Genomic DNA, 24605 nt, shown 5'->3' on the forward strand with positions numbered 1-24605 from the left:
CTAGGAGACAAACACATATTCATTCCATTGTCCACCTTACCTCAAAAAAAATTCAAGTTAAAATATTAATTGTATTGCCAAAATACTAATTCTTTGATAACGGTGATATGCCTTGGGGGTTACTCTGCAACAGTGGAAATGGAACTTCTGCCTAGGATCCTTAGTACTGATTATATTACGTTAATTTATGCTTTCCTCAAGTCAGAAATTAAGGTTATAACTGCCTGTGGCCATGAAAACCGCATTACAACTGCCCCTAAACGAACATAGCTGAGGGGATGGTAGCTTTTCCAGTTGCCAGACAAAAGGTGGTGATGATTAAGTTTTGCATAAGCAAGTTACTACTGGAAATGGATTTTCAAACTGTGATAACATAAAAGGTACAGCTAGCACCTAGTGAGACATGGAAAATGGTTAGAAACAAGAGTAAATATTTACAATGCAGGCTGGAGCCAATTCAGCTAGGAGACATAAACTCTTATACAAGTAACTAGTTTCTGGCAGGCAGAGGAGAATCTGTCCATCTGTAATGAATGATACAGAGACCAAATATCCATGTTCTATGTATTGTGCATGATTTCTTGTCTTACAGCCAAAACTGTAAAAAAAAAAGGGTCCAGAGAGTCATAGGTACCCAGCATTGATATAATACTGTAAAAGCTGGGATGAAGAGTGGTATATAAATTTAAAGTGAAATAATAATGTGTGGCTTAAATTTTCATCATTGCCAGAACTTATTCTTATCTGATCACATCACTGCTGCCTGAGAATCTTATTCCATGTTTGGCAACTAAGGGCAACTAGCTTGCACTAAGATTAGATTGAGTGTTGAATACATAAAAAGTCGTAAACACAATGTTTAATGCTTTCCAGACACCCTAATTTTGTGAGTATCAGATAATTTTCATTGAAAAGCAAAATCTTCTTGCCGTTGTGTTGCCCATCATGATGCTGAATTAAGCCAGCGAACTCACATGAATGTCCACTGACCTATATAGCAATAAACTGCAATACATAGAACAATACAGAATTGTTATGAGCCACTAAATTTAAATGACAGTGATGTAAAGGAAACTGGAAATAATGTATTTTTCCAATATCCCATGGGGAGATAGGCACAAAAAGCAGAACCCAGGTTTCATGGTTTTCAAAAGTAAGATGTTGCTATGGATTCCTTATTCCAGATTTGAGGAACTATTAGTAAGCATCCACTGGCCGCATTTTTACTTACTAATTTATCAGCTTCCAATTCCAAATGCAAAAGTAGACAGATGAGCTTCAGATGTATAATGGATTGAAAAGGTTTAATAGCCTCTGGATTCTAGACCTGGGTGCGGGGAGGGAGCGGGTTTATGGTCCCAGAAATGTTGGTAAGAAATGATAAACGGCTGCTGTATGCAACTCAATTTTTAAAATGCACAAGAATTCTTACTGACTTTATTGCATATCAGATACAAAAAAGAAAACAAATGAAATCAATCTTCCTAATAATAAAAAAATCTTAATCATTGTATTATGTCTATTTAAGACTTCCAGATGTTCACAGTTTAAGAAGCCAAACAATACTATTAGTTTTTTCTAGAGGTAATGAGTTAAAAAAAATTGTGATAAAAAATGTAGTCAATTATCATTTGAACTTTAAATACAAAAATAAATTAAATAAGGGTCAAAAAACCTTGTGCAATAATCTGGTATAAACAAAGTTAATGAAAAAGAACTGTTCTTAACTTGTGGTTTTTGCTTTGAGTTTTTAAAAAATTCAAAACACTATTTGTTCTCTGAAGTATCCATATAATGTTGAGGTCCAGATGTGCGTTCTTTGCTTTTAGGCATATATATAATTATTTTTGGCTGTCTTTTTCTTCCTTGGCAATCCTCTTTGTCACTCCACTGAAATATTTCTCACGAAAGCTATTGTGACTTTTGTATGGCAGGTACTGGCTGTCCAATATGTGAGAATCACGATCTTCATCCTGGTGTTAAAATACATTGTTTAGACATACAGTATATATTGCATCAGTGTGACTCAACAATTTTCTTCAGAATTTATCTACAAGATCTCAAAGGAACTATTAAAAACAAGCTTGTAGCTTGGTCCTAGAAACTGTTGTAATGGCAAATAGTAATTTTGGATGGAATGTATACCATTATATGATCAGCACTGTCACAAATTTTGCAAGTCTCCACCCCATGCTGTAGTCAAATGCACCTGTAGTTGGATCAGGGACAAAATCTGTTATTCTCAAGGCACAATGACAGCTTTGCCATACATTTTCTGTGAATCAGTGGGATACTTTTGTCATCAGATATGGGAATCATCATCAAATGTTTCACATATATTATTGTAGCCTTTTTGGAGTTCACCGATTGGGTCTGCGTTGCTCCGGGACAGGAGGAAGTCAAAATGACACCCATTCCTTCATTATCTCAGCAATCCTTGCAAAAATCATGCAGCTAGGTCAGTATTATATACCATAAACTGCAGGTGATGTAGCCTGCTAATAATGCTTGCCTAAACCCACCTAAAGAATTCACAGCAGAGACTAGATTCAAACCCAACCCAGTTGCTCATAATAATAATAATAATAATAATAATAATAATAATAATAATAATAATAATAATTTATTATTTATGCCCCGCCCATCTGGCTGGGTCGCTCCAGACACTCTGGGCGGCTTCCAGCAAAACACTAAAATACAATAACCTATTAAACATTAAAAGCTTCCCTAAACAGGGCTGCCTTTAGATGTCTTCTAAAAGTTTGGCTCAGACACTATGCTATCATCAGGTTATTTTAGACTGAGATTTTGAAGGTTTGAATCTTATTCCACTCCAATAATAAATAATAATAATAATAAAATTATTTATATCCGCCCTTCCCAGCCGAAGCCGGGCTCAGAGTGAACAACAATAATAAAAGCAATAAAACCATCCTCCTTGATTGGTCTAGCTATGTGACTTCTTCCTGCAACATGTCTGGGTCTTCAACTGAAGTCTGTTCATCATGGCAAATTAAGCCTCAGGTGCTTTTAAGCCCACCAATTTACTTCCCTGACCAAAAAAGTAGGAAGGTTATTTGTTTATGTGCAGTTTGGAAAGACTGCAGTGATCCACCACTCCTCAGTGGTGCTCAGTGGCATTACTTTATCTTTAGAAAGCTTAACTGCCAAGTTATTTTCCAGTCTTTTGACTTTATCAGTAGGCAAGGGCTTCCAACATACATAAAAGGTAAAGGGACCCCTGACCATTAGGTCCAGTCGTGACCGACTCTGGGGTTGCGGCGCTCATCTCGCTTTATTGGCCAAGGGAGCCGGCATACAGCTTCCGGGTCATGTGGCCAGCATGACTAAGCCGCTTCTGGCGAAGCAGAGCAGTGCACAAAACGCCGTTTACCTTCCCGCCGGAGCGGTACCTATTTATCTACTTGCACTCTGACGTGCTTTCGAACTGCTAGGTTGGCAGGAGCAGGGACAGAGCAACGGGAGGTCACCCCATCACAGGGATTCGAACTGCCAACCTTCTGATCGGCAAGCCCTAGGCTCTGTGGTTTAACCCACAGCGCCACCCACGTCCCTTCCAACATACATACTCTTAAATAAATCAGTTGATAGCTCTTGAGCATGATAGATTTACAATCCTTTCATCAACGTCTGGAGAACACCACACAGACTACCCTGGTTTACTAAAACAAGCCAACTTCAAACCTTGGCTTATTAACCTGGCGTATTTCAATGACCTATAAAGATTAACGACAATTCATTGCTGTGTCCAAATGTAGCCATTAATTTTAGGTCTGGTTGAAAAACATTGTTGGAGTTTGATGAAACACACCCCAAAACAAGTTATAATCTGCATAAACAGAACTGCTTTGTTTACTTATTGCCTTTATATTCCAACTCTTCTCCAAGGAGCTCATGGTAGTAGTGTACATGGTTCTTCCCCAACCTCATTTAATCCCCACAACAACCTTGAGAGGTAGGTTAGGCTGAGAGGCAGTAGCAAGCTCAAGGTCTGCCGCTCAGTGGACTGGGGATTTGAACCCTGGTCTCTGGGGTACTAGTACAACAGTCTAACTAACACTGTAGCTTTATGTTACAAACAAGATGAATTCTAACAGGGAGAAATGTAAAGTATTGCACTTGGGCAAAAAAAATCAGAGGCACAAATACAAGATGGGTGACACCTGGCTTGAGAGCAGTACATGTGAAAAGGATCTAGGAGTCTTGGTTGACCACAAACTTGACATGAGCCAACAGTGTGACGCGGCAGCTAAAAAAGCCAATGCAATTCTGGGCTGCATCAATAGGAGTATAGCATCTAGATCAAGGGAAGTAATAGTGCCACTGTATTCCGCTCTGGTCAGACCTCACCTGGAGTACTGTGTCCAGTTCTGGGCACCACAGTTCAAGAAGGACACTGACAAACTGGAACGTGTCCAGAGGAGGGCAACCAAAATGGTCAAAGGCCTGGAAACGATGCCTTATGAGGAACGGCTAAGGGAGCTGGGCATGTTTAGCCTGGAGAAGAGGAGGTTAAGGGGTGATATGATAGCCATGTTCAAATATATAAAAGGATGTCACATAGAGGAGGGAGAAAGGTTGTTTTCTGCTGCTCCAGAGAAGCGGACACGGAGCAATGGTTCCAAACTACAAGAAAGAAGATTCCACCTAAACATTAGGAAGAACTTCCTGACAGTAAGAGCTGTTCGACAGTGGACTTTGCTGCCAAGGAGTGTGGTGGAGTCTCCTTCTTTGGAGGTCTTTAAGCAGAGGCTTGACAACCATATGTCAGGAGTGATCTGATGGTGTTTCCTGCTTGGCAGGGGGTTGGACTTGATGGCCCTTGTGGTCTCTTCCAACTCTATGATTCTATGTCTATGCACTAAAACTTAACATATGTGGATTTTATACTCAAGGGCTACAGCGGACTGGGGAGTTAATAGGGAAAGCCCAGAAGTGTTTGCCTCTTTATCCTTTGCCTTTTGCTTTTTAGCAAACTCTAAAATTAAAACAAAATGCCTTGAAAAGAGCAGTTTAGAACCTAGCTTTGTTATTTCAAAAAACAACCCTGCTGCTTTAAAAAAAAGATGAAGAATTTGGCAATGATTTCTATTTATTTAATTTCACCAGAATTTTGTATACATACATGTACCTCTAAGAGATGTACTGTTGCAGTTGCACAGGTTTATTTGCTCAAAGCAATGCAAAGTGGGTTTTTTAAAAGAGAGACTGAATAGTGAAACACAAATGTATTAAAACAAAACAGAAGAAGAAGCAATACAAAAGCCAGTTTTTCACCCTCTATCTCAGTTTTCCTGGTTTTGCAGTATGTATATTCAAATACAAGTGCTTAGAATAGGTTATTGATGTAAAAAATAAAGGTTCTTATTTAAATAAATATTTACAATCTGCTAGTCAGGTGTGTATGCACATTGCATTCATTCCTGAGTTACAGTAGTAATAAATCAGTTTTATTCCTTTAAATTTTTAAATGTTTCCTTCTTTAATTATTCCTGAGCTTAAACTGCAGACAAACGCAAATTTCACTTAAGGGAATAAAATCTGCAAACGCTCACATCTCTCCAGGCACTACATCCCACATGCTTCTGAGTCTGATTTCTGAAACAACTCATATGTTGAGAGAGGTTAGAGTCAGCAGAAAAAAGATTATGCGGCTAAATCCTTGAGAGAATGCAGAATATAAAGGAAACTCAACCTGCCAGTCAAACATTCTCAAGGGAAGATTATTATGTGTTTGCTGCCCTAATAGCAGGCTCTCTTGTGCTGAGCTGTGCTGAGATCTCAGAATTTGATCAATCAACATAGATACAATTTTCAAGTGAAATAAGGAGCCAGCTCAGTTCAGAAGTGTATAATCGGGATAAGTATGTGTGCATAAATATATGGAAACTGTTTCCGTGCTATCATAGTTGTCATATAAATAGTTAAGTTAAGACAGCAATACTCATTCCTTGTGCTCAGAGTGCTAAGAGTTTGTCTGCTGAGTTCAGTGCTATTTCTGACCATGGGAAGGCGAGGAATATTAATCTCTGCCTTATGTTCAGCACGGACTTGGAATGTTCCATAAAACGAAGCAAAGGCAGAAGTTATTCCACTAACAGTATATGCAAATAGTAAGGTAAAGGGACCCCGGACGGTTAGGTCCAGATGCGGACGACTCTGGGGTTGCGGCTCATCTTGCTTTACTGACTCAGCCGCTTCTGGCGAACCAGAGAATTGCATGGAAACACCGTTTACCTTCCTGCCAGAGTGGTACCTATTTATCTACTTGCACTTTGTGCTTTCGAACTGCTAAGTTGGCAGGAACTGGGACTGAGCAACGGGATAATGTTTTGGACATTATCAAACAGACCCCTGTGCATTTGTTGCAATATTTTCCCTTCCAAATACAGCTTCTCGTGACGACCATCTAAAATGTCCTTTGGGGGTTTTTTTACGAGCTACTGTGTTGGAATGAGAAAGTTTTGGAGTGTGACTTTTAGGATTCTGTTCTTGTTGTCCCTACCATGCATTTCCACGTATAAAAACCAGGTATTTCCATGTATTAAAGTTGGATAAAGAAGGCAAAATAAGATAATGCATGGTTTTATATTTCCATTTTAAAGAAAATATCGTCACCACATCTGCAAAGGAACATGCATACATCTGAGAGTGCACAAATCTCTTCATAAAATCTCTTAATAAACTGCATTAGGAATTGATGTGCTGGCATGCCCTTGTAGATGAAGGTAGGAACTGACGGTCAACTATCAGATAAAATCCCAGTCACAAACAAAACACAGCAAGGATGCATTTTTACTTGATATCTGAGCAGTGTGGTAGTTTAGAGGGAGGCCACTTATTTCCAGAAAAAGTTGGAAACAGCTGGCGCTCTGTCATATAATTCACGTTCTGTTAAGTGTGCTTAAGGCCGACAACACTGGACATATAGGAAACTTTTCTTGAAGTATTACTATGGGTTTGTGTAATTTAATAGTGGTGTAGAAGTTGGCATATCTCTTCACAGGGTGTGAATCAGATATGAGACTACAAGGCAATTCTATTCCAATCATTATTGTTAAAGTTTAGAAGGAATGCCAGCCGTGAGAAATTAATGCATTTACTGACTAAACGGGTAAGACATGTTCAGAACTGCAAAATCAATTGCAATAGCTCTGGAAAAAGCATTCAAATTTTAACAGATCTAGAAAAGGGTGTGCAAGTGAAATTTCTGGTTAGGGTTTTCCATCTGTATTTTATGAACACAGCTGTAGGAAGTGTCTATTTGTTCATTATGTTCATTTGTATTTTATTTCTCTTTTAGTATGCATGAATTTATTCTTTGGGTTATAATGATCCATATGAAACTAAATGGCTGTAAGATCTTTTTTTTCCCCCTCCTAGGGAAATTGAATAATGGCTTGTTGCTAAAAATGTATTAAATATTGATCTAAATCTAAAGAATCTTTTTGTCAATGGGGCCCAATGTATTTGGGGTGTGGACCAATCATTGGGTGTCTAGCAGCAGAGGGAGGAGATGTGGCGTCTGGGGCATGCAAATACACCTGGCATGGACCAGGGTGTGAATGCATCCTCTTTTGGGGGCTGCTGTCAGAAGAAGAATCTACCTCCGAGGATTCCTACTGATATATTCTCTCCATTTGTGTTTATTGAGATCTTAATTGTTTTTTTATCCTCATGAATTTTTAGTCGCTTTTTAAGTGGTCTATTATTATTTATTTATTTTAAAAGGGAACTTCAAAGCTGATAATCAGACCCTTCATCCATGTACAAAGCCCTATCTTAATGCTGCATTAAGACGACCCCAAAACATAAGAAAAGTTGTTGAGGGGAGAACAGAGGCTCCAAGGAATGTAGGGCTAAAATCCAGACAAAATGAAGGAGTATCCTCCTAACTGAACTTTAAAATCCAGCCAGGAATGGACTGGAAGCTGTTGTTCATCTTTGACTAAAAAATGCTTGAAAACTGCGCTCCTTTTAGAAAACGAAAACATTTATTTCCTTATGCTGCATTGCAAAGTAATGCTCAGATATGTATTTTTTTTCTTTAAAACTGGGCTTGCTGTCTTCAAGGTGAGGGCACAGAAAAATACATAGCATGATCAGTTATGCACTGACTAAACAACAGGTCCTATTTGGGAACTTAGAGCCAAGTAACACACATGGTTTTCTGCATATGATAATGATGATGATTGATTACCTACCCTTACCCTAAGGTTCCAGGGCGGGTTACGACAATGAAAACACAATGTTAAAAACAAAGTACGTATAATAAGGTGTTTCACTCTCTTCTACACCCCTAGCAGGTATTTACAAAAATATACACAAGTTTTACCGATTTCAGAGGGGCTTGCAACTACATCTTGCAACATAGTATAATAGAAACAGCAAAATTAACCGTTCTCGTTACTTCAGTTCTAACCAGACAGCACCTCAAAACCGAAACAATAAAAATGGAACAAGAAATACCCTGCCTCAGTATTAAAAAGTTTACTTAACGCACACGTACAAGTAAGACAAGCACCCTTCAATCACTGTGGCCCATGTACATCAGCGCAACAAGTACTTTGGCTTCCTGTTTTGACATTTATGACTCTTTTACAAACCTTCTAAAACCAACTTATAAAAGCGCTTTACGGCACGCTGAGTCTGGTACGGTGAATTCTCCCTCCGTTTCCACAGTAGAAAAACCTGTTCCGAATCTGACAACTGCTATTTTGCGAGAAAGCCATCAAAACAATTACCTCAAAATCTTTCACTTTTTCCATGGTTATCAGGTGTCTCGACGTGTGGCTGGAAAGCGTCTGTTCACAGTTGCTAATAAGTTTCAGGCATGGGTGTCGGGGTATAATCTCTTCTGTATATCTGGAAGAAATAAACAGTCAAAGGGCTACAAGAGCTTAGGAACTGTAATAAGTGAATCTGAAACAGAACAGCCAGAGGGCTGATTCAAACTGAGTTAAACTGTACACTTCCACATGGTTCACGGCCTTATTAAATTTCCCAGAAACAATGTATGCTAATTGCTTTCAGAATCCACAGCCACATGTGCAGCACAAAGAGAGAACAAAACAAAAGACAGGATGCAGGTGAAAGTTTGGCTGCAAACAGGAAAAGGACGTTTCATGTGGGTTTCTCTTGCGCTACAGCACCCAAACCATTTAAAGAGATTATGAAAAGATGTCTGCCAGCAAGCATTCCAATAAGAACTGTCCTTAATACAATGCTTAGCTGCTTTTCAGCTCTACATCCATCCAGCAAATATACTACTGCCATCCTGAGCTCTTTGGAGGAAAGGCAGGACATAAATGAGATAAAAGACAGACTGCTCAGTTGGTAAATTCCTTCCCAAACTACCCCCACCCCAAAAAAATGACCACCAGAAATTATTTCAGCTGCAATTAAATCTAGCCACACCTAAATTCCTTAGCAGTCACCAATATATCCTCAATTCCAAAGCAATCAGTACACTAATATGCAGTACAAATGTGCAGTACAAATGTTTGCCACTTGTTCTGATACTAGCTAGTATACGGTGCAGCGTAAAACTGCTAGCACCTTTGCAAAGCAAAGCAGGGTCCAGAATGGTTTAAAATTGGATGGGGGACCATGTGTTGAGATTCCTGCATTTGCAGGGGGTTGGACTAGATTACCCTTGGGGACCCTTCCAATGCTAGGTAAAGTGTAAAGGGACCCCTGACCGACTCTGGGGTTGTGGCGCTCATCTCGCTTTATTGGCTGAGGGAGCCGGAGTACAGCTTCCGGGTCATGTGGCTGGGATGACTAAGCCGCTTCTGGCGAACCAGAGCAGCGCACGGAAACGCCGTTTACCTTCCCGCTGGAGCGGTACCTATTTATCTACTTGCACTTTGACGTGCTTTCAAACTGCTAGGTACGCAGGAGCAGGGACCAAGCAACGGGAGCTCACCCCGTTTCAGGGATTCTAACCGCTGACCTTCTGATCGGCAAGTCCTAGGCTCTGTGGTTTAACCCACAGCGCCACCCGCATCCCAATGCTACAATTTCCAATGCTACGATTCTATAATTCCATTCTTCCAATGCTACGATTCTATAATTCCATGACATCAACAGAGTTAATTGAGAACGACCCCATTCTTACTGCTTCCCAACCACTGTCTAGGACACCCTTTCCTAACCTGGGGCCCTTCAGATGTTGGATCGTAACTCCATGATAACTGGTCATGCTGGCTGGAGCTAATGGGAGATAAATGCTACATGCTAAACTAGCTTATGCATTTACCATGTGTTATTTTTAGATATGCTATGGTACCCTGCAGACACTAACTAACTAACTAACTAACTAACTAACTAACTAACTAACTATTTATTTATTTATTTATTTATTTATTTATTGTCTTTAAACCCCACCTTTCTCCCACATTGGGACTCAAGGAGGCTCACAACATGTTTAAAACATTCTTATAAAATCAAACGTAATGAAAACAAACTAGTTAAAAACAATAGTCAAAATAAAAACAAAATGTATCTAAAGCCAGCATTAAGATAGCAATTGCCCTGATATCAGTTCAGTGGCCAATATCATCTGCACCTGGTTTTCAAAGGGCTGTCCGAATAGGGAGGTCTTAGCCTGCCTGTGGAAAGATAACAAGGAGCGAGGCAAGCTCACCTCTCTTGGGAGGGAATTCCACAGTATGGGAGCAGTCACAGAAAAGGCCCTTGGGTCTCCCTCATGTCACCAACAACTGTGCCTCTGATGCTGGTGAGACCGAGAGAAGGTGCTCACTTAAGGATAAGTCTGCCCCAGGGTTCCCCTAGACCACGCCCACCCTTAAAGTCTACAGAAGTTACCATGTAACATATTAAAGACATTCAGTGCATCTGAATATATACATACTCTGGTTTATACACAGGAAGCCAGTAGACCAGTCTTCCTCCAAGTACCAAGTATTCAGCTGCAAATTTTAACAGGTCGAAAAGGATGTCACTCAGATGATAATTGGAAGAAATTGAGATGTGATTTTCTGCGCTGGGTAAAATTTTGAAAAAATAACTAATTGGTAGCAGCTTCATTGTTATTTTTGTACTATTTAAACACAGCATGCTGATTTCACAATAAGAACAGAACCTGGCGTATAGCATCCATCACAGGTTTGTCAGGTCTCTCTCCCAATTTTGCGAAGGTTAAAAAAAATACATTGAAATATGACCTAGATTTATGCTGGCCACAGAAAGCAGTTCTGGAGGGGAAAACAAAATATAGTGAAAGCAGGGATTATCAGAGTTGAAGCCTGACAAATTCCCATGGGTTCCAAATCTGAGTCAAAAGTAAGCTAAAGGCAACATAATTGTATGTGTGGGTGGTTGCATGGTAGAAAGGGAAGAGGCAGTGCATATTAAAATAAGGCTGTGTTGAGAAATGACAATACAGTACCACTTCGTTTCAATTTCAGGAAAACTGCCTTTCTGTCCAAGTTTTAATGCAATGCACCAACACAATAGGATGCAGATTATAAAGTGAAATATAGAACTGGGCCATAACAAACCCTGATTTGGCAGCAAGCAGCAGGCACTGTCCTCATAACCTACTGAACATTGTATTAGTTTAGTTAATTAATTACATTTATCGCTTCACACAGCCTGAAGGAGTCATAAAGCAACATACAAAAATAATGAAATACAGTCGTACCTTGGAAGTCGAACGGAATCCGTTCCGGAAGTCCGTTCGACTTCCAAAACGTTCACAAACCAAATAGCAGCTTCTGATTGGCTGCAGGAAGCTCCAGCAGCCAATCAGAAGCTGTGGAAGCCCCATTTGACGTTCAGCTTCCAAAAATAGTTCACAAACCAGAACAGTCACTTCCGGGTTTGTGATGTTTGGGAGCCAAAACATTCAGGAACTAAGCCGTTTGAAAACCAAGGTACGACTGTACAAGAATATAATGATATATCCATCACAACAATAGAGACAGACTAAAATATTTGGGATTTCAGGCACTAAAAGGGTTGCTACCTGCTATCTCAAGTCCGAAAAGTTATCACATCATAGTGGCGAGGCATGGGGTTAAGGTTCAGAAGGAAACCTCCACTGACATTACTGAACAACTTTCCCCACCAGTTTTCTACCCTGCTACTGTGTAACTGCATCAAGATGCACACTAGGTGCCAGACTCTGATGTCAAAATCAGAATGAAAGAGGCTCCCCATTTTCCTTATGGGAAACATGTAGTAGTCAGATTCCTAATCCCTGTGTTTTAAAAACATGAGAGACACACTGACAGAGTGGTTGCTACGTACATACAAGCAACGTAATTAAAAACAGCCCTGTCGGATTTGTCGCTGGTTTGGCAGAAGGCTGGGATGTTTAGCAATATGCAAAAATGCTTCTGAGCCCACAGCTGTTTTTCTATTCGGACACCTGCATTCTCAACCCACTGTTTACCTACCCTCTTTCTGCCATCTTTGCCATTTCCTTCTGCGAACCGGTTCTTCTGGTGGCTTCTCGTATGCCGTATGGAGCTGCACAGATCAAGAATGTATGACACGTATCCATCAGTACAACCTGTTCAGAAACTCTAGCTGGGGCTGAAGGCAACAGTGAGCGTTCAAGACAAACCCTGATCCCTGGAGCCTGAAACTATGCTATCTATAGAGGTTTCAGATTCATTTCAGCCCAATTCAAGACACTTTCAAAGCCCTCCATGCCTCCTCCCACACTTGAATAGGCACATCCACTCAGGAATAGGCGCATCTCCACATCTTGCAGCCATCAGAGACACGACGAATGGTGATGGGAGAGAGGCAGCTTTCTCTATAGTAGCATGGAAGTCTGTCGCAGAAAAATCTGCTTGGCTTCTAGATAGACAGGGCACCAACACCACCCTGTAGCCTTTTTATTTCTTTTCAATTTTTTCAGCAGACTATGTTTTTATTTCACTGTTGGTACTTGGTTTCTTCCTTTGTTTTTCAGACTATTGTATGTGATATGTTGCCTGCCATTCATATTTCATCATTGTGTTTGAGCTTCGGGCAGCTCAAATGATCTGGCAAACTAAGATACAAATAAAATAATTATCATAATTTATTCACCCTTAAAGCACAGGGCCTCATTAGATGTACATAAATTTGTTGTTTTTTCTTTCTTTTAGTAAATCTTAATAAGTTGTGCTTATTAAGAAATTATAAAATTTATTACAGTATTAGATTGTTTTTACATCAAATGAATTATAACACTTCAGCGACTGTAGACAATGCCTCTTAAACTTACACTTGATGCAATGATTAAAATGTGTATTTTTAACAGACCACACTTCCTACTGCTGGAAAACCATCCATGCATTTTCTAAGCTATTAGTATGTTTTTCTCCATCCATAGCTAGTGCACTGTTTTATTAAGAAAACAAATGCCTTTCGTACTTGTATGTGGAAACTGTAAAATTTAGAAACTTGGTACATATTTTCTTCAGATATTATATATTCCATGTTCAGATATAACTGCATGGTGTCAAAGTGCTAGCTGAACATTATTCACAGTCTTAAAAGCTGCTTAAGACTTTTCAAAGACACTTGGGGGAATATTTTCGTAGTCACTAATTAGAGAGAGGTGTTTAATTCACAATGACTTGCAATTAACATTATGGAGTTAATTTCCAGTTTTGCATCTGAAGAACATTTCTCTGCTTCCCAAATATTGCCAACATCTACAAGCATTGCCTTGTAAAGGCTGTGTATTCAAAAGGAGATCAAAGAGTGAATTCTCCTGTTTTATAAGAAATGGCATATCTTTTTCACGAACAGCTTCAAGAATCAATACATAGTGAGAGATGGTTATGTTTTGTTTTCCTAAGCTTCCTGTTTATGAATAGGCATGAAAGAACATTTAAATTCTTTAACAAATTACTGGCAAGCTAATGTATAACCAAACTGGAAACCAAGAATTTTCAGTATGGAAACACTCCAGTAAGCAACTGTCTATTAAGATCACTGCCACATTCAAAATGGCTTCAAAGTGCTAATTTCAGAAACAAAAAAGAGAAAAATTGAGTGATTCCAAAAAAAAGATACAACTCCTAATAATATACACATTCAATGTAAGGAAATTTACATTTACCGGTACATAAAAAATTATTCAGTGGATACTTGCAGGTGGTCAAACTACAGACCACAATCTGTTTTTACAATGCGAACTTAAAAGCTGCCAGCTTCAATATACGGGGTCTAGATGTCAGCATGAGATTTGCGTTTAAGGCTACACAGAAGCATGTTTATATCCATTATGAGGTTGAGATGCAATCAGGGAAAATATGCTTACTCTCAGGGAAAAAAGATATTTTAGCACTACTAGTCCCAAGTTACCGGGAACTGCTCCTGCAAGACTTCGTTCTTCATAAAATAAAAGATGCATGAACTGAGGAGCAATTGGCTCACTACCTCCTTGCAAACAAGTCAGCAAATTTCATTCAGCCTGGATGTTATTGCTCTAGCATTCTCTTTGGAAGGGCAAACTGTATGACAAGCTTGCAGATGTTTCCATTATCACTACAGACTGAATTTATGAATCATACATATTTTAGGCTGTGCATTAACTTACGGTCTGTAATTACTGCATCAAACTTCACCCCCTTCCTCCATATGGCTTTTGATGCATCAGAAACTAATACGTCAAGGTAGTGCTTCTCCAAACCATACTGACGGAGGTTCGCTCTGATATTTTCATCAGGTCCTCTCCACTTCTGGTTCTTCCTGCTAGCTTTGCCTGGGAGCAGTGGGGAGTAAATAACGCCAATTCAATTTCATGCCATATTGGATTCAAATGATTATCCTGTGGCCTTTGATTCCTGCCGCAATTTATTTCAGTTCCGCTCACATAAGGTATCTCTGGCAAACATTTCCAATTTTAAATCTATAACAAGCACAGCTACTGAACACATCCTGCATCATCCATAATAAGTACAACAAACTTAAAAGTTATTCTAATAGTGTAAGAAAATGAAGTAAATGTCATGGACATAGTTTGGATGCCATTTAACCCTGAGAGCTGCAGCTTTATTTATCAAGTGGCTTTGTAACTTCAAAAAAGGTAAAGGTAAAGGACCCCTGCATGGTTAAGTCCAGTCAAAGGTGACTATGGGGTTGCGGCGCTCATCTCACTTTCAGGCCAAGGGAGCTGGCGTTTTTCCACAGACAGATTTCTGGGTCATGTGGCCAGCATGACTAAACCACTTCTGGTGCAACGAAACACTGTGACAGAAACCTGAGCGCATGGAAATGCCGTTTACCTTCCTACCGCAGCGGTACCTATTTATCTACTTGCTTTCAAACTGCTAGGTAGGCAGGAGCTGGGACAGAGCAACAGGAGCTCACCCCATTGTGAGGATTTGAACTGATCAACCTTCTGATCAACAAGCCCAAGAGGCTCAGTGGTTTAGACCACAGTGCCACCCGCATCAAAGAAACATTGGCAAAGGTAGAAGTGACTTCTTCTTTGAATGCGGTAACATGAAAAACTGGAACTCATCCATCCCTATCTCTGCTGTGATATGTGAGCTCAACACATATCTGTAATTTGTGTGTCTTCTGCACAACCTAAGGATGAGTTCTATATCTGCTTGGAGGTCATACATCTCATCGTGCAGCAGATGCACAGGGATCACGTAAAAAAGGAAACTCCAACATGTGCAGGCAGCTCCTAGGGCAATCACGTGTAGGGATCTGTACATTGTGACTGCAAAATCCACAGGGAAACCTCTACATTGTGAATGCAATATGGTGTGTTCTCTTGTGAAAAGCACTACTCAAAATCAAAGCATTTTAGGAAAAACTTTAGTAGGGTTTTTGACAGTTACCTTTTGACACTCTTGGGTTTGGGTTTAGGTAGTTACCTGACATAAACGTGAATCAAAAGCAAATAAAAGAAAACCTGCACTCTCATTTGCATCATCCACTGCAGTTCCATAAAAAAAAACCTTTCTGCAGTCAACTTACCTGTTGCGCATGATCCACTATGCCCAGGAGCACATAGGTATAGAGGGTAGGTTTAAGTGAATGCGTCCATCTCTGACCAAGCTTGAACATGAAGATCTCTGATTCTTTTCCAAGATCAAGCAGTTGCTAAACTTTTGTAATAAACCAAATAATTACATTTTCACTGCTAAGAACTGAAGGCAACATACCCAGTCCATGTACGGTGTTATAATCTATATCTGTCCCACATACGTATGCTCCAAAGTGTGCCGAAGCGATAAGAAGTCCACCTGCAAAACAAAGAAAAAAACCACTTGGTGCTGACAATGCAACTATTTGGGAATACAACAGCAAAAGGTATTTGATACATGTATTTCATATTGCAGAAATATAGCTGAGAAGCAAATAGATGTGTGCCAAAACAAGTAACGCCCCTCAATGCCACATGTTGCCTGGCATCCACAACTGGCATACACACATATTATTTAAGAAGGGTATGAAGCATTGCCGGCTAGAAGGACAAAGGCAAGAGCCTATTTCTGAATCTAAATCAAATCTCATACTTGACATCAGCCCCAAACTTGATACAGCACCATTTGCCTTTAATCCCTTGAACGTCTTATGTCTTCTGCCAGAAAGCCTTCTCTTCTCATATTATTGCAATTGCTTTTAAACTCCCTTTATGCCCATTGCTACTTGTGGTTTATCTTGTCTTGAATATACACACACACACACTTCACAGAGCTGCTTCTAAATGAACAATATAAATGGGATAAACACGCCCCCTGCTGGTATATCAGAAAAAGGTCATCAAAGGAAGAAAATAGGTTTTCTATCAAGCCTACAGAATGTGAAGGAGTATTTCCTACCTACAAACCTGGAAACATGATTGCAGTGTTTATTCCTATATGTGCTACCGACACTCCCAGTCTCCAGAGAAAGCTCTGTTGAACATTCACTCTCTGTTCCTTGACTTCCAATGCACCACTTCTTAGAACTGAAGTAGATGTATTAAGAGTACCACTCCCTGAGCAGGCAAGTGAGGATAACAAAGGGCTCTATTGTTCTTTCAACATCAGAGATTGCTAACATGAACTGTCACAGGATAAGGACAGATCACAAATGGCCAAGCAGTAATATGGAACCAGTGTTGTCATGGATGAGGTACACTTAAGAAAAACAAATTCTTCTAACATGTTAAGAGAAAAGATAGAACCCAGGGAGATAACTTAACATATACAAATTTGACAGGCAACTTTGACATGGTGCAGGCTGTATACAAATTAATTGGAGGAGGGGAAAAATTACCTGTTCCCACAAATGGATCAAAAACAACATCATTTGGTTTCACTCTCCCATGGTTTGCCATAAGAAAAGCCAAGCAGGCATCCATGCTTGTGTTCCCAATAAAATGTCTCCTTTTTACACTGTATGACTCAATAAGGTCCCTTTGTCCATCGGCAATCTGTGGCAAGGTGGAGAGAGAAAGGAACCATTAACTTTGGTAACCAATAACTACCCAAAATACTCTGAACTGTACTGGTACCTTGGTTTCCAAAAGCAAACACATATGCTATGCCGGCTTATAACACCGACTGACTAGCACTCTAATACGCTTTCTTGTCCAAAACTAAACTTAAAAACAAAACAAAACAAAAAGCTCTAAAATCCTAGAGTTCAGCCAATAGGTCTAAATTTTACAAAGCATGCTAGGCATCTCTTAACCTGGGGCAGGTGGGCTGTGACCCTCCAGATCTTGCTGGATTCCACTTCCCATCAGCCCCAGCCCGTATGGCCACACTATGTCTTTTAACTGATGAGATGTAAGTAATCTCATCTGGAGCAACTGTTTAAGAACGTAAGAACTGACTATCTGAATTAGGCCAAAGTCACATAGTTCAACTATCTTTGATCGACAGCCGATTAAGGTTGGAAATATGCCAATCACTGCTATTTTGTGCCGTAAATGAAAAATGTTGTGTCAGAAATATTAATATGTCATCAAAGATGCTGATAATTGGGATGGCAAGATTTCAGGCAGGATCTCTTTGGATTCCGCCCCCCTCCCCCGAACCCTAAGATCCACCGACAGGAACTGGGTACAAAACAATTATGAAAGCCTAGGGATTTGTTTTGTGTTATCTGAACTGAGCTTGCAGTCCTTCCACACAAAAATACACTCCTAGTTAAGCTTGTCTTCCAATCAGTTTTATTTTGGTAATATAATTTGGAGTGGGGGTTGGGGGGAAGGGAAAGACTCATTTTGTTGCTGCCATGGTTCAAACAATTGGAAGTTAGAAATCCTTGCTGAGCTACTCCAAATCATTCAGATCTTTGAGTAAGTCCCAGTCTGACTTTGCCTACCACCTGCTTATGGTATTAAAAAGATCCGTGATCAAAATATGAAGAAATCATACCCCACTATCAACTTATTTTCAGCTATCATTTCTCTTTCATGCTGTAACAATTCTTTAATTATTAATAAAATGACTGTACTCACCCATCTCCCAAAATATAAATCAAGGGGCTGTTCTGGGATATTGTTTGGATCCATTCCATAATCTTCCAGAAGCCAAAATATATTATCTGGTTTCTTTAAATTTACTTTTCCTTCAAATGGTAAAAATTCTAAAGACTGTATTAAGGAGGGGGAGAGGGAGGGGGAGAAACACATAAATATAAGTAACTATTACTGAAACATACAATGAGTCCTGGCTTACTAAACCCAAATAATTATTAAAAGTATTCAGATTATAGTTTTAAATATGTATATGGTGCCTTTCCAACAAGTTACCAAAGAAGGTGTGAAAATCAAAAACACTATCACTCGTTATTAAGGAAGAGCACAAATATAAGAAATGATTTCAATAAATTGCAGTCTACTTACATCTATCTTCTGAATCTTCTCTTCTTGTGTTAGTGTTTTGTTAAAAGTGTGAACATTTATTTTGTAACTTAGATTGGACTGTAAAAATGGGGCCTTAAACAAAGCAAAACAAGATTTGATTAGAACAAGCAGCAATACGCCATTGCGTACAACTGTGTAACAAACAGGCTCCAAAAATACAGAACAAAATCCAAACCAGCTTCTCTTATACAAACCATTTTCTCTGCTGGATAGTTCTTCAGTGAAGAGTACAGTTCTTCTGCAGATTTCCCATGACCCCACAGTTCAAATATAGATCTGAAAGTATTGTAACAGGTTACATTCAGCAAAGGGGGAAAAAGATTCATAAATGCTTTTCCTAGTTCACTTATAAATCTTCTGATTCAACATGCTCATGAACTCCACAATTTTACTTTTCATGATTTACTTTCAAGTTCTACTGAAAACAATCAATGGGCCATATGCATGTGTAACTTTGAACTATTTTCAGGTAACAAAACTGAACAAAATGTTGCCACACACCAAAAAAACACACCCACGTAGTCCTTATATTTGGTTTATTAACTTGTACAGCAAATGGGCTTTTCAAGAGTTAAAGCTCCAGAAACAATTTCTGCTTCAGCACAGAAGCAGAGCTACATCCCAAATAATAATGAGATGGCAAAACTTAGATGGAAACTTAATACGCAGGCTGTTTCTTTTTTCCAAAAGCATAGCCCTTACTTTGCACACACTGTTCGCTTCATCAGTCCTCTTGCCATCTCTTCTGAAGGCATGCTAAGAATCCAAAATGGAGACTGCAAAGAAAGAAAAAGATCAATAATGCTAAGGAAAAGGCACTGTGAAGAATGACAACTGGACTGCTTGTGCCGCAGTAGGGCAAGGATGTGCAACCTGTGGCCCTTCAGACATCGTCGGACTCCCAACTCCCATCAGCACCAGCCAGCATGCCCAATGGTCAGGGGGGATGCGAACGGCTGTCCAGCAATATCCACTGACATAGGGAGAAGACAAATGGAACTACAAGAGGAAAGCTTAAAACGTGTGTTCTTCAGTTGTCACGGAATTGACAGACAAGCATACCAACTAATCCAATGTTCCTTGAACCTCTCTTCAGCTTCTGCCTTCCTTATTGTTGCCATCACTTCTACCACTTTCTCCTGCAGAAAGGTAACAAAGTGCAATAATCTTTCTATCTCAGATATCTGTGTCCAGCCCAAGGAGGAAGTGGCATTTGTCGGGGAGCGAACTGGCAGCTTTGAATACTTGGCTTTCATTTCAGTTTGTGAAGAGGGGTTCCGTATTGCATGAACATGCTATGTGTCTATATTTTATGTCCGGCTTCTTACACAGAAGGCTCTATCACCACCTAGACCTTGTTTGTGGTTGTGCGCTTCTGGTTGCTTACTTACTCTGTCACTTCAGGCCTGAATCAATGTTACAAAAAGACAGCAGGACCCTAGGATAGAATTCAAGTCAACCTCTATAAAGAAGGTCCTTTAATGTATGTATCATTGCATCCTTCACGAGATGATTCTGTTCTGACACCATTGCAAGGTATGCTGGCAGCAAGCCGCAAAAGCTGAGTTTAGGAAATTTGGTTTCCACTAACAAACCTTGACTATACGTAGATCGTGGTTAAGGAGGGGAGAGTGATCCCATGTCTAGATAACACACTACGTCAAACTTTAGTTTGGCTCCTATGCAACACCGAGCTAAAAAGACCAGGGATGAGCAAAGTGCAAGTTCAGGATATGGAGCCTGCAAGTTCACACTAAACCATGGTTTGGCTAAGTGTTATGTGGAAACGCAGCCACTGAAAAATGAATCATCTACTCAGCACAACAATAGCAAGGTAACAAAATATTGTGCAAGATCCTTCAGCAGACTCACGGTGTGTGTACATGCCCTTTGATCCACATCTGAAAATTATTATTCATATTTGTTAGTTGCCTTCTTCATGCAAGTGACCCAAAGCAACACAATATAAACAGTAAAACCAATTGCAACAAACGCAACCAATAAAAACCCAAAAACGTATCTTTACACATAAAAACCCCACTAAAAGAGGCCACAAGCACTTTGAAACAAAAATCGGTGTAAATGATGGACCACTGTAGATTTACTGTTTGGCTTTGCAAACCCATTCTTGCTTGGCTGCAAAATAAATAGTAAATCTATAGTGGCCTATTATTTACACAGACTGCCAAGTGCTAAAAAAGATAAAATAGCACATTAATTCCTTCATTGGCTCTTATATAACCATAAAGGGAATAAGAATTTTGCAGAGGTCCATGCATAGAGAGGCATAATCCTTGCATCCTAGGGAGCACAGTGGGAATGAACAGGCAGCAGTGATAATTCTAACAAGAGCAACCCCTAACAAAAACTACAGCTAGGGCACAGAACTACACTCAGTGGAATGATACTCAAGCTCATTCTGTGGGTTGCATGAACTTGGTTGCTGCATGTGCTTCGATTGATTTCACTGTTAGTCAGGAAGCGAGTTTTCCAGCAGATGGCACTATGAATTTTAAAAACTGAATACAACCCACTAAGCAAAGATCATAACGCAAACCAGAGAAAGCACTGTCCACTGATCCATCCTTATTCCTGACAGATCTCTCCAGTGTCTGACAGCCAATCACAAACAAACAATCACACCCTAGGCCAACCCCAACCTCTCTCACCACCAAAGGAATACAAGCGGATAGTAAAGAGAACCTGAACAAGTGATACTGACACAACCCCCCCCCAAACACATTAAGTAGAATAGTACAATTGCCACCTAGCCCCACCCCCACTCACCATGGCCCCATTCACCTCATTCCCCCTTTTCTTCCTAATTTTGGGGAAACAATAAACCACACAGGAGCTGAAGATTCACAGACTTATTCACAATCTAATACTTACATTTAATCTCAATTCCTGTTGATCGCTGAATCGTCCGCCACAGAGGGAAACCAGAGACTTTATTTCCTTGGAGAAAAGATTACAAAACAAATATTTTTAAAGAACATAGGAAGGTCATCAGGCAACCCTTTCTGAGGAGAGCATTCCACATAGGCTATGACCATTGAGAACACTCTCTCCCTAGTAGCCCACCTACGTAAATTCAGTGGAACTTAGTGGCACTTACTCCAAGGTCTGCAGGTACAAGAGTACAGCTCTGAGAATCACAGAGAACTGCATACAACAGAAAGCATCCAAAAATCAGTGTCCATATACACTTGGTATATATAAACACTCAACACACAATCTAGATAAAGTAAGAGCATGCAATTTCAATGAGATGGGCAATCCTATGCAATTGTTACTTGGAAGTAAACTCATTCTGTTCAACAGGTTTTTTCCTAGGTGAATGCAAATAGGATTGCAGTAAGAAAGATGCTCAGCTTTGGCAGGAATAAAAGGCTCACATTTTCAGTATGTACATTAAAGGTACCTCCTAAAAATCAAACCTATGAAAAAAGCAGAGACACCCTATTGATGAGGCTATCTTTACACAAAACAGTGAAAGGTTAAAGCTGGAGAAGTTGATCTTTTTAGTCCAGTGAAGACCACTAGAAAACATTCCTCTGTTCTCTTTCTTACAGGCATCTAGGGAGCTTTCTTCATTGAATTTATTCACTGCAGCACATCTTGTCAAGAGGATGCAGTTCCAAATCCTGTCATATCATGTTTCATGTGCAGATGTCAGAGTGGGAGATACCTTCTCCCTTTCTAAGCTATGCATGAATTCTTCCTTTTTCCCCCAAGCTCAAATGGGCTATCAGATCTGCAGATTGTGAGCCAACGGGTGCACATACCTCAAGTACCGCCTCTCCTCATCTTATCTGACCCAGATCCTGCAGTCCTCATCTGATGCCCTTCTTTGTGTGCCTCCTCCATGAAAGATCCTGGGGGTGGCAACATGAGAACAAGCCTTTTCTGTGGTGACTCCCCATTTGTGGAATGCTCTCCCCAGGGAGGCTTGCCGGGCGCCTTCCTTACATATCTTTAGGCAAAAACATTTCTCTTCTCCCAGGCCTTTGGCTAATTAAACAATTTACGCCCCCGCCACAATCTATCGTATTGGCCCGAATATAGGCTGCACCCGAATATAAGCTGCACCTTTAAAACTGGAAGGAGGGGAGAAAAAAGGGGGAAATACCTGAATATAAGCCGCTCCCTTCCTCGCTGTTCCTGGCTGCATACTGGGGGGGGGGGGAGATCCGTGCTGCGTTTCCCCTTCCTCGCTGTCTCCCTTCCCGGCCTTGGGTGAGAGAACAGGGGACTACGCACGGGGAGGGCACTGCTTTGCCATGCTTCTGGCACTGTTTGCCCCACGCTCCTCGCTGCATACTATAAGGTCGCGAATGTAAGCCGCACTTAAACTTTTCACAGTTGGAATTGTAACCAACGAATGTAAGCCGCCCTTAAACTTTTCACGGTTGGAATTGGGGGGGAGTGAGGCTTATATTCAGACCAATGCAGTATGTGTGGTGGGGGTATTGCTTTTGGTTGTTACTGTGGCACAGGGCCAGATTTAAGTTTGATGAGGCCCTACAAAACTGAAGGTATATGTCCAGCTTTCCTTTGTCAACAACAAATTGTCGCTGTTTTTTGTGTTGAATATATGCTATATGGTAGTTTATGGACTAGAGAAGAGAAGACTCCCTGGAAAAGACCCTGATGTTGGGAAAGATGGAGGGCACAAGGAGAAGGGGACAACAGAGGACGAGATGGTTGGACAGTGTTCTCGAAGCTACAAACATGAGTTTGACTAAACTGCGGGAGGCAGTGGAAGATAGGAGTGCCTGGCGTGCTCTGGTCCATGGGGTCACGAAGAGTCGGACACGACTAAACGACTAAACAACAACAACAAAGTTTATGAACCTAATAGGTATCTAAAGCCATTTGCACATAACAAAATATGTATTTTATCAAAGTACATCCAGTTTTTTTCCCCTTTAATTTTTTTGAGAGCCCCCAAGAGAGTGGGGCCCTAAGCTATAGCTTCTTTAGCTTATACATAAATCCGGCACTGCCCATTACTTACATCATAGGAGCCTACACAACACAAAATACTGTTGCTGTATGTAGGTTTTATTTTATTTTATATTATATTTTGGAAATGTACATCCAGTTTTTTTCCTTTTAAATTTTTTTTGGGGCCCCAAGAGAGTGGGCCCCTAAACTACAGCTTGTTCAGCTTATACAGTACGTAAATCCGGCGCTGCTAAAGCACACGTATCTGTGTTTCTATACTGTACATAGAAATCCAATATATGAATCAACATTTCACTGGCACACCGCTACCACAATGAAACTAACGGGCTCTTCTGCCATGTCAAGGAAACGGGGGTTTGCAGCAGCCCCCCTCGGGTGTGATTTGTACACGGAAGGAGGGCCTTTGAAAAGCCCGGGGCTCGTTCGTAAACAATGCATTTTGTCAGCAGCCCGGAAAGCGAAGGCTCCTTCCTTCCTTCCTTCGCTTGTCCTGTGCTTGGGGTGGGGGAGAAACAGCAGCGGCTCCGCGCGCGCGCTCTGCTTTCCGGGCGTCGCTCGCTGCGGCTCTCGCGCTCAGGACTCACCGGCAGCCGGAATTCCAGGTTCTCTTGCGCCAGCAGCAGCAGGTAGCGCGGAAGACCCGCGCTGGGCAGCGACATCGCACCGCTGCCGCCTCCTCCTCCCGAAGCCCGCATGCGCGCGGAGGAAGAAGAGCAGCATCACGGCGGGAAGGCGGCGCTTGAGGGCGAGGGGAGGAGAAGGG

The 24605-nt window shown here is 40.6% G+C and overlaps 1 protein-coding gene across 1 annotated transcript; it reads right to left on the bottom strand.

Moving 5' to 3' along the window:
* Nucleotides 1-550: 550 nt before the first annotated feature.
* TRMT11 (tRNA methyltransferase 11 homolog) lies at nt 551-24555 on the bottom strand. Its single transcript, XM_081907197.1, has 13 exons — nt 24427-24555; nt 21764-21829; nt 19574-19647; nt 19066-19147; nt 18851-18943; nt 18464-18598; nt 17272-17428; nt 16173-16253; nt 14591-14755; nt 12447-12519; nt 10898-11029; nt 8766-8886; nt 551-1973 (listed from the first exon to the last, which is right to left on the bottom strand). The coding sequence occupies exons 1-13, from the start codon at nt 24535-24537 to the stop codon at nt 1842-1844; spliced, it is 1422 nt and encodes a 473-aa protein (XP_081763323.1). The 5' UTR covers nt 24538-24555; the 3' UTR covers nt 551-1841.
* Nucleotides 24556-24605: the final 50 nt, after the last annotated feature.

The sequence above is a fragment of the Podarcis melisellensis genome (genome assembly GCF_964234715.1).
Source record: "Podarcis melisellensis genome assembly, chromosome: 3".
Lineage (NCBI taxonomy): Eukaryota > Metazoa > Chordata > Lepidosauria > Squamata > Lacertidae > Podarcis > Podarcis melisellensis.